General features: G+C 43.0%; 1 protein-coding gene across 3 annotated transcripts; it reads right to left on the reverse strand.

The window, feature by feature from the left end:
* Positions 1–244: 244 nt before the first annotated feature.
* LOC116474526 (C-C motif chemokine 4) lies at positions 245–2,220 on the reverse strand. Of its 3 annotated transcripts, none has more exons than XM_032163037.2 (3): positions 1,911–2,220; positions 1,235–1,349; positions 245–641 (listed from the first exon to the last, which is right to left on the reverse strand). In XM_032163037.2, exons 1-3 carry the CDS (start codon positions 1,984–1,986, stop codon positions 554–556), a joined length of 279 nt encoding a protein of 92 aa, XP_032018928.1. In that variant the 5' UTR covers positions 1,987–2,220; the 3' UTR covers positions 245–553. The 3 variants fall into 3 exon arrangements, with proteins under 3 accessions (XP_032018928.1, XP_032018929.1, XP_032018930.1); XM_032163038.2 differs by having other exon boundaries at positions 570–810; positions 1,911–2,065; XM_032163039.2 differs by having other exon boundaries at positions 570–820; positions 1,911–2,065.
* Between the last annotated feature and the right edge of the window lie 8,086 nt (positions 2,221–10,306).

The raw sequence follows: 10,306 nt of genomic DNA on the forward strand, positions 1-10,306 counted from the left end.
CCTCTCTGTGCCTCTGTTTCATTAACTGTGAAACTGGGGACAATAGTCCCTACTTCATAAGGGTGTTAAAACCCTTGTTGAAAGTATGCAGTGAGATCATGTATTGAGAGCGTTCAGCCCAGAGCTCATATTAAGGACTCAGCAATTGCTCATTCTTACTGCTTTTGGAAACTGTAGCTTGCCCCCCCGCCCAATAGTACCAGGCAATTCCTTTTACCCCCAGATCAAATTAAAATCACAAAGAAACTGTCTGCATTTTATTTTAAGGTTTTATTATGAAAACACATGGAATCAAATGTGTTATCCATGTATTTGTAACAGCAGAGAAACAGTGACAGTGGACCATCCCCTTAGGGGACAATTATCCTTTGGCTAAAGTAATATAAATAATGGAAATAACACCTAATACAACAATACGGCACATAAAAAAGATTAAATTAAGAGAAGGGACAGGAACTGCGGAGAGGAGTCCTGAGCATGGAGGAGATGTGTCTCATGGAGAAGCATCCAGGCTCAGGTGACCTTCCCTGAAGACTTCCTGCCTCTGAGTGGCTCAGTTCAGTTCCAGGTCATTCACATACTCCTGGACCCACGTCTCACTGGGGTCAGCACAGACTTGCTTGCCTCTTTTGGTTTGGAATCTGTAGAAAAAGGAGCAGATAGATTAGAATCCCATGGGACTTTTGAGGTCATCTGGCTTTATCCCTTGCCTGTGGTAGGCATCTTCCTCTGCCTGACCGTGGTCCATGTGGGGCAGCTCTGGTGGTTGGGATCCTTCCTGGAGCAGCACTGGAAGCAGACTCCCTGTAACTTCCACCCACTGGATTTCGCTGTGGGCCCCAGGGGTTGCCCAGATTAGGAACCAATGGGCATTGCGATCAATATGAATAGATCTCCCCATTCCCTGCCAGCCTGGCAGTGACTTTTCCACATGCCTTTCTAGCACAGTTTAAGGAATCGGTCCATATCTCATGGGACCTGTCTGCCTTCCCCCGCTTCCCTGTCCTCTGGATCACTTCCTCCCCAGGAACCCCCTTCTCTCTGGGCTGCCACTCAGCCGCCTTCAGCACTTGAAAAGTGAGTTCATGACCTGTGTCCTCACTGCTCTCAGGGAAGGCTTCAGCCCTGAGAGCTGCCTCCCCAGCGCTCAATCACCCCCTCCCCAAAACAGGCCCCCTTTTAAAATCCAGCCCTCACCCTTGCCTCCCAGGGCAGCCCAGGGGTTGGTACTCACACCACAGCTGGCTGGGAGCAGAGGCTGCTGGTCTCGTAGTAATCGACCACAAAGTTGCGAGGCAGCTTCCTCACGGTGTAAGAAAAGCAGCAGGCGGTGGGAGGGTCTGAGCCCACTGAAAGGAAAGGCCAGGGTGAGATCAACACTGTCCATGGGAGCTGTTTATTTTGACTTCTAATTTTGTGTCTTCATTGAGCATCCCTGTGGAGCTATCAGAACCCCAAATATGGTCCCTTGTATCCATTCCCACCTAACCTGAGCAGGAGTCTTATTCTGAATAGTGGATCTTCAGAGAAGAACAAGAAAGAAATCTAGAAGATTGGAACTGGATTCAGTCTCAGAACACATCGCACTCCGTTCATATGACAGATGGGGAAACCAAGGTACAGAGAGGGACAGGGGCTTGCTTGAACAAGTAATTAGAGGCAGAGCCAATTCAACAGTCTGACTTCCAGCCCATCCTTTTCCTCTGCTGGTTGCTAATTCTTAAGAAAATAGGAACTTGAGTGTTATTGAATATCTACTAGACTCTACACTTAGCAGCAGACTACGTGGCAATCTTCCTAGCTGCCTTTTGTCCCATCCCCAGATCCCACTGTTTGACCAGCCATGACTAGAAAAAAGGACTCTGCCTACACCTTGACTCTAGAGATGGCAGCTTTAAAAGTAGACTTACTTGGTGCTGAGAGCGCTGGAGAGCAGAAGGCAGCTACTAGCACAAGGAGAGACAGGACAGTCACACAGAGCTTCATGGTGTTGGTGGAAAAGAGGTTTTCTCAGAGGTGAGGCTGCAGAACTCAGAAGCTTCAGAACCCAGCTGTGTCCTGCGCTGCTACTGAGTTGGGAATCTCTCTTTATAGGGACTGTGAGGCCTGGGACGAATGTAGGGGCTCAGGGAAGTGAGTGGAATTTCCATGGTAGAGATGATGTCATGGCCCCTGAAGCTAGCTGAGTGAGGAGTTCCTCTCAGCTTCTCTTCCCCAGGGCGGTCATCATAGAGGAAAGATGAGGGAGGTGCAGGCGAGAAGAAAAGGGAAGTGGTACAACCAAAGGCAGTGACCGAGACTGGGGAGAGAGTTGCAAACCCCAGAGGAAAAGATGAAATGTTCACACCTGCTACAAGTGGCTTGTAGACAAGAACTGTGCTGCTCTTGGTGGTTGTCACCCCCAGATGCTGGAGGGTTCATGTCAGTCTTTCCAGGATGGCCACAAGCCTGGCCCCAAGGACAAAGCGGGAGCTAGGACTCTCCCATCCCCTTCCTGTGCCTTCTTCTGCTGAGCTGAGTGCCACTGACTTTTGTGCCCTATATGTTTCCTTGGGCATGAAGAGTCCAGCATTGGATGTGCAGAGGGACCCAGTAGGGTGGCTCAGGAACATTTGTAACTTCTTATTGGACAATTACCATGTACCAGGCACTGGGAAAGCAGTGTTACACATATTATATATAATCCTACCCTAATCTTGAGCAGGGGTGTCTAATCTCATTTTACAGATAAGGCAATTGAAGATCAGAGAGCGGTCCACTGATGCGCTCAATGCCACACAGCTGATGAATGGCACTGCCAAGATTTGAATCAAGTTTCATCTGACTCCAAAGTCCATTTTCTTTCCAAGCGGTAGTCTCCAGAATAAACATAGAGTGTGAGCACAAAGAGAAACTGTTGACTGATAGACTGCTAGGAACTATTCCACACTCCAAGACTGATTATATGCAGACTTAATTCAGGAAAGGGATAGGGCTAGTTTGTCCTGGGACAGGGAGGGAACGGAGAAGAAATAAAGATTTCAGGATATTTTCGTGGACCAACAAAAGAATAGGACAAACAAACCAGTAAGAATCAAGTTTGGAAGACCCAGATAGAGAATGTTCTTCTAGTATAAATACAGGATTGAGCTGGGTACAGGGCCTCACACCTGTAATCCCAGCACTTTGGGAAGTCAAGGCAGGCAGATTGCTTGAGCCCAGTAGTTCGAGACCAGCCTAGGCAATATGGTGAAACATAGTCTCTATAAAAAAATACAAAAAAAAAAAAAAATTGGCTGGGAGTGGTGATACACACATGTAGTCCCAGCTGCTCAGGAGGCTGAGGTGGGAGGATCACCTGAGCCCAAAAAAGTCCAGGCTGCAGTGAGTGGAGATTGTGCCACTGCACTCCAGCTTGTTTGACAGAATGAGACCCTGTCTCAAAAACAAAGCAAAACAAAACAAAACAGAATTATATACCTAGTAATGAGTTTATCTATGTTACAGGCAAAATGTGTAATCTAAGGACGTGGGTGTGTCCCAGCCAGTCCATAGAGAATGCCCATGCTCATGTTAAGCCTTGGCTGGTTTGACAGTTGCTGGGCACCTGTACAGAAGGTGAAGCTTACAAAGGCCCTGCATACAGGAGTGTGCAAGTTTGGACAAATGAAGGGAATGAAGATAATTGGATCAAGATCTCTATCTGCCTTTAGCTCTACTACTCTAACCCACCTGCTCACCTTTAACCCCACATTGTTACCTGCTCTTCTCTGATAAAGAAAAAAGAAGAGTAAAAAGAGGGAGCCATGACTTCAAACTATACTACAGGGCTACAGTAACCAAAACAGCATGGTACTGGTACAAAAACAGACACATAGACCAAAAGAACAAAATAGAGAGCTCAGAAATAATGCTGCATACCTGCAACCATCTGATCTTTGGCAAAGTTAACAAAAACAAGCAACAGGGAAAGGACTTCCCATTCAATAAATGGTACTGGGATAACTGGCTAGCTGTATGCAAAACATTGAAACTGGACCCCTTCCTTACACCATGTGTAAAAATCAACTCACAATGGGTTAAAGACTTAAATGTAAAACCTAAAATATAAAACTATAAAAATATGATACCTGTAAGATAACCTAGACAGTAGAATTCTGGGCCTAGGATCTGGCAGATATTTCATGATGAAGATGCCAAAAACAAATCACAACAAAACCAAAAACTGACAAATGGGATCTAATTAAACTAAAGAGCTTCTGCACAGCAAAATAAATTATCAGCAGAGTAAAGAGATAACCTACAGAATGGGAGAAAATATTCACAAACTATGTGAATATCTGACAAAGGTCTAATATCCAGAATCTATAGGGAATTTAAACACATGTACAAGCAAAAAACAAACAATTCCATTAAAAAGTGAGCACTGAACATAAACAGACACATTTCAAAAGAAGACATACACGCGGCCAAGAAACATACAAAAATGCTCAACACTACTAATCATTAGAGAAATGCAAATTAAAACCACAATGAGATACCATCTCAAACCAGTCAGGATGGCTATTTCTAAAAAGTCAAAAAATAGCAGATGTTGGTGAGGTTGTGGAGAAAAGGAACACTTATACACTGCTGGTGGGAATGTAAATTAGTTCAGCCATTGTGGGAAGCAGTTTGGTATTTCTCAAAGAACTTAAAACAGAATTACCATTCAACCCAGCAATCCCATTACTGGGTATATACCCATAGGAATATAAATCATTCTACCATAAAGACATGTGCACATAGATGTTCACTGCAACACTATTCACAATAGCAAAGACATGGAGTCCACCTAAATGCCCACTGATGGTAGACCGGATAAAAAAAATTTGGTGTATATATACATATATATATATATATATATGTATATGTATATATACACGTATATATATATGTGTATATATACACGTATATATATGTGTATATATGTATATATGTATATATATGTGTATATGTGTATATATACACGTATATATATGTGTATATGTGTATATATGTATATATATGTGTATATATGTGTATATATGTGTATATGTATATATATGTGTATATATGTATATATGTGTGTATATATGTATATATGTGTATATATGTATATATATGTGTATATATGTGTATATACATGTGTATATATGTGTATATACATGTGTATATATGTATATATGTGTATATATGTATATATGTGTATATATGTATATGTGTATATATGTATATGTGTATATATGTGTGTATATATGTATATATGTGTGTATACATGTGTATATGTGTATATATGTATATATGTGTATATATGTGTATATATGTATATATGTGTATATATGTGTATATATATGTGTATATATATGTCATGGAATACTTCTCAGTCATAAAAAAAAAAGAACAACATCATGCCCTTTGCAGCAACATGGACGGAGCTGGAGGCCATTATCTTAAGCAAACTAACACAGGAACAGAAAACCAAATACTGCATGTTCTCACTTGTAAGTGGAAGCTAAACTTTGAGTACACATGGACACAAAGAAGGGAACAGCAGGCACCAGGGCCTACTTAAGGGTGAAGGGTGGGAGGAGGGCGAGGATAAAAAAAACCACCTATTGGGTACCATTCTTATTACTTGGGTGATGAAATAATCTGTACACCAAACTCCCACAACACACAATTTACCTATATAACAAACCTGCACATGTACCCCTGAACCTAAAATGCAAGTTAAGAAAAAAAGGGACCTACAGCATCTGGGAGCCATAGGAGAGGTTGGAGCAGCATCCTGGGGTACTTCAGGGTCATTAAATAAAGTATAAGGTCATCCTATCTCAGCATTCTCCCTCACTCCCCACCCGCACACACAAGCTGCACTTCTCTCATCTGTTCTCTCCTCCTTTTCTTTGTACAGCTCTTGCTTCAAATGTTCTGATCTTCTCCAAGACCCTCGCCCCAGCTGTAATGTTCCACGTTCCCTGAGAGCAGATGTGTTAGTACCTCTCCTGGCCTTTCCTAGTTGGTGCAGTTTCATCTTCATGCATCAAGGACCTTACTTTAAAGGAAGCAGAATGTGTCTCATGTTCTCTGGATTCACACAGACTTAGTTATCTATGACATTTTTATTCAACCCGATGTACTAACTATCTGCTATTTGTCAGGGCAGGCAGAGCTGAACGAAGCCCCATCCCTGCCTTCGAAGAGTTCCATGTCTAGTGATGGCACTGACAGTGACAGAAGTAACTATCCCACGAGGTGGAATAAGCTAAGTGTCATGTCAGAGGAAGAAACAAAGTGTCAGGAAGGCTGAAGGATGGAGAAGGCTGTCTATCAGCTGTAGATGAGTAGTTTCAAGTGAAGTCTGAATCCCCACTAGAGCAGCTGTCTGAATGAGCAGGGTGGAGGGGTTAGGAGGATGCCTGCTCTGGGGCTTCAGGAGAATAACGATTGATAAAATGGGTGATTAGTCATCACTGAGCCATACAATGAGTTTGTTGACTTTTGTTTCCTCGCCTTGATCTGATCTTTGGCTCATGGAAGTAAAAGGTTTTGAGAGATCTTCATGAAGATCCTAACAACAAAACTGTGTCTGCACCAGTGGAAGTCCACACTGAGAGTAAAAAGGACTTGCATCATTTTGTTCAGCAATATTAACTTACCCCCCACCCAGGAGACCACTGGGTGTTGGGTCCAAGAGGTAGCCTCTATGAGGTGGGATGCATAGAACTAGAGAACCCCTGGGGGCAAATGTGGAGACTGGAAAGCCAAGGGGAGCTGGAACACAGGGTCATTTTGCCAAGACAATAAACCAAGAAGAGGCAAATCCTGTGGTTTTGCCAATATGGCGTCCAAGTCACTTTAGAGGAAATGGGAGCAGAAGCTGGATTGTGAATTGAAGAAACAAGTACACAATTATCCAGAGTGCAGAATTCTTCAGGAGGAAATCTGTAGGACAATGGGCTGGTTAGAGCAGCTCATCAGTGACTGCCACACTCTGACTATGGAGCTGGCCAGCCCCACTCTTCTTACCATGGAAATGGACCTTCGTCGCCTGCCACAACCTGCTCTTGCTTGTGAAAGGCAGAGGTCAGGAACTTCAGGAGATGTTAAATTCCTGAGAGAGGGGTAAAGCCTCACCAGCATTCGTGAGGTCAAGAAAACTTTCAGTATTCCTTGTGAAGCATCTTCCTTCAAATTGTTTCTGGCCTCTTTCCATGCAGGTCATAGGGAATATTCTAGCAAGAGATGAACGTAATTCAGTAAAGCTTTATTGAGTACCTACTGTGTGACAGGCATTGTGTCTGAGGGTGAGGGTGTGCACTTTAGATGGTGGTAGTGTAGTGTTAAGGAAGGCTTCCAAAAAATGTGAGATCTGAATTATTTTTTTTTTGAAAAAATATTTATAGGCCAGGCATGGTGGCTCATGCCTATAATCTCAGCACTTTGGGAGGCCAAGGTGGGTATATCATCTGAGGTCAGGAGTTTGAGAACAGCCTGGCCAACATAGTGAAACCCCGTCTCTACTAAAAATACAAAAACTTAGTTTGGCATGGTGGCACATGCCTGTAGTCCCAGCTACTCAGGAGGGTGAAGCATGAGAATCTCTTGAATCTGGGAGGTGGAGATTGTAGTGAGCCGAGATCACGCCACTGCACTCCAGCCTGGGTGACAGAGTGAGACTCTGTCTCAAAAAAAAAAAAAATTATATTAGTCTGGTTTTCTTTTATAGAAAATATACATGGTCATTGTACAAAATTGAGAAAATATAGGGAGGCATAAATAAGGAAATTAAAATTGCCCTATCATTCTGTACCTAGTTTTATATTTTATTATTGGTACTTAATAGTCTTTTATGAACTAGTGTATCTTATTATTGTTACTTAATCTTCTTCTGTGTCATTGCAAACTTAAATATTACTCAAAAATGGCATGAATATACATGATATTTTATTGCATAGATATACCAAAAGTTGTATTTAATCATTCTGCTATTCACATCAGTCCATTTATGTTGCTCTAACTTTTCTGTATTATAGGTTGAACTGAGATTAGCCAGGCAAAGACAGGGACGGGGGTATCCAGGCAAAGAACAAGAGACCTGCACTTGTTTCTGATGTAAAATGGATATATTGAAATATTGCAATAATAATAAAATAGTAATAATAGTAGACAGCACTTAACACAGCACTTATTATGAACCAGTAATGTTCTCTGCCTTTCGTAGATATTAATGCATTTAATCCTCACAGTGGCTCTCTGAGGTAAGTGCTGTAACTATCCCCTTTCACACATGAAGAAACTGAAGCACAGAGAGGTACGTAACCTAGGGAAAAACACACAGCTGACATATAACAGATTTGAAGCTGAAGCCAAAAGTCTGGCTCTAGAGCATGAATAAATCACAAAAGGGAAGTGTGCTGTATTATAAATTTATGTTAAAAGCATAACAGCCAAAGTTTCTGTTATTCTAATGTAAAATATCTTTTCTGTTTTGCATTTTGCATGTCTTTGAACAGCAAGATCCATGGATTTCCTCTTTTCCTTAGAAAATGTGGGGAATTACAGGCCAGGCTTGGTGGCTCACACCTATACTCCTAGCACTTTGGGAGGCCAAGGCAGGCGGATCACTTGAGGTCAGGAGTTCAAGACCAGCCTGGCCAACATGGTGAAACCCTGTCTCTACTAAAAATATAAAAATTAGCCAGGCGTGGTGGTGCACGCCTGTAATCCCAGCTACTCAGGAGGCTGAGGTGGGAGAATCACTTGAACCCGGGGAGAGGGGTAGGTGGGATCGGAAGTTGCAGTGAACCAAGATCGTGCCACTGCACTGCAGCCTGGGTGATACAGTGAGACTCCATCCAAAAAAAAGAAAAACAAAAAGTAAAGAAAATTTGGGGAATGACATAGTGTTTTTCCTTAATTGTTCTAAATATTAATCCCTGCAGCTGTCATGGGATGTGCCCACTTTTGTAGTATTACACTCTGCCTTGTGGCTTACAAGAAGGGGAAACTGTGTTCTACCAAGTCAACACCTCCTTCATTAAAAGCAGGGAAGAGAGCTGCACATTTAAGGAACCACAGGTAGTGCAAATAGGCTGAGTCTTGGTTTTCAGAAGTCTCAACTTGGCAAGCCACAAGGCCAAAGAGGTAGACAGGGGTTAGGTTACAGAGAAGTTTCCATTTCACGCCAGAAGCAATGTAGAATGTTTGCAAGGTTTTAAAAGGAGAGAAACAGAGACTGATTTGATCTTTAGCAAAATTATATTGGATGCTGTGTGGTGGGATAGATTAAAAAGAGACAAAACTAGGCCAGGCCTGGTGACTCACTCCTGTAATCAATCCCAGCACTTTGGGAGGCTGAAGCAGGCAGATCACTTGAGGCCAGGAGATCAAGACCAGCCTGGCCAACATGGTGAAACCCCATCTCCACGAAAAGTACAAAAAATTCCCAGGGCATGGTGGCACATGCCTGTAATCACAGCTACTAGGAAGGCTGAGGCACAAGAACTGCTTGAGCCTGGGAGGCCAAGGTTGCAGTGAGCTAAGATCGAGTCAGTGCACTCCAGCCTGGACCACAGAATGAGACTTTGTCTTGGAAGAAGAAAGAAAGAAAGAAGAAAGGAAAGAAAGAAAGAAAGAAAGAAAGAAAGAAAGAAAGAAAGAAAGAAAGAAAGAAAGAAAGAAAGAGAAAGAAAGAAAAAGAAAGAAAGAAAGAAAGAAAGAAATGAAGGAAGGAAGGAAGGGAAAGGAGGGAGGGAGGGAGGGAAGGGAGGGAGGGAGGGAAGGGAGTTGCTAAGACCCTCTTCTAGTTGTCATGGTGAGAATCCATAAGAACACTTGACCTAAGACAGAGGCAGTGGGAATGGTGAGAGGCAGATGCACGTAAAATTGAATGTAGACTAGAGTTGGTGATTGAATAGCTGTAGGAAATGACAGAGAAAGAGGAGACAAGGGTGACTCTCAGCTTTCCAGCTTGGAATATTGATAGGAAGAGGCACTTTTTATTGGGTAGAGAATATGGAAGAAGGGGCAAGGGACTGGGAGAGGGATCAGATCCAGTACCAAGACATATGTCCTGACCTACTGCACACACGCAAGAAATGGCCAGAGAAAATAACAAGGACTCAGGACAGGAAACAAGGGGCTGGCTGCAGAAAGAAGGGGCTGTGTCAATGAGACATTGTCTGTCTAAGATCCTAGACAGGGGACTCCAGGCTGCTGCTTCTGCCTGCATGAAAGGTGGGGCCCAGACCTGCTGCAACCTGACCACACAGACCACATATGAGAAAAGGAGGCCAAAGCTGGG

Source organism: Hylobates moloch, unplaced genomic scaffold (genome assembly GCF_009828535.3).
Source record: "Hylobates moloch isolate HMO894 unplaced genomic scaffold, HMol_V3 SCAFFOLD_10, whole genome shotgun sequence".
NCBI lineage: Eukaryota > Metazoa > Chordata > Mammalia > Primates > Hylobatidae > Hylobates > Hylobates moloch.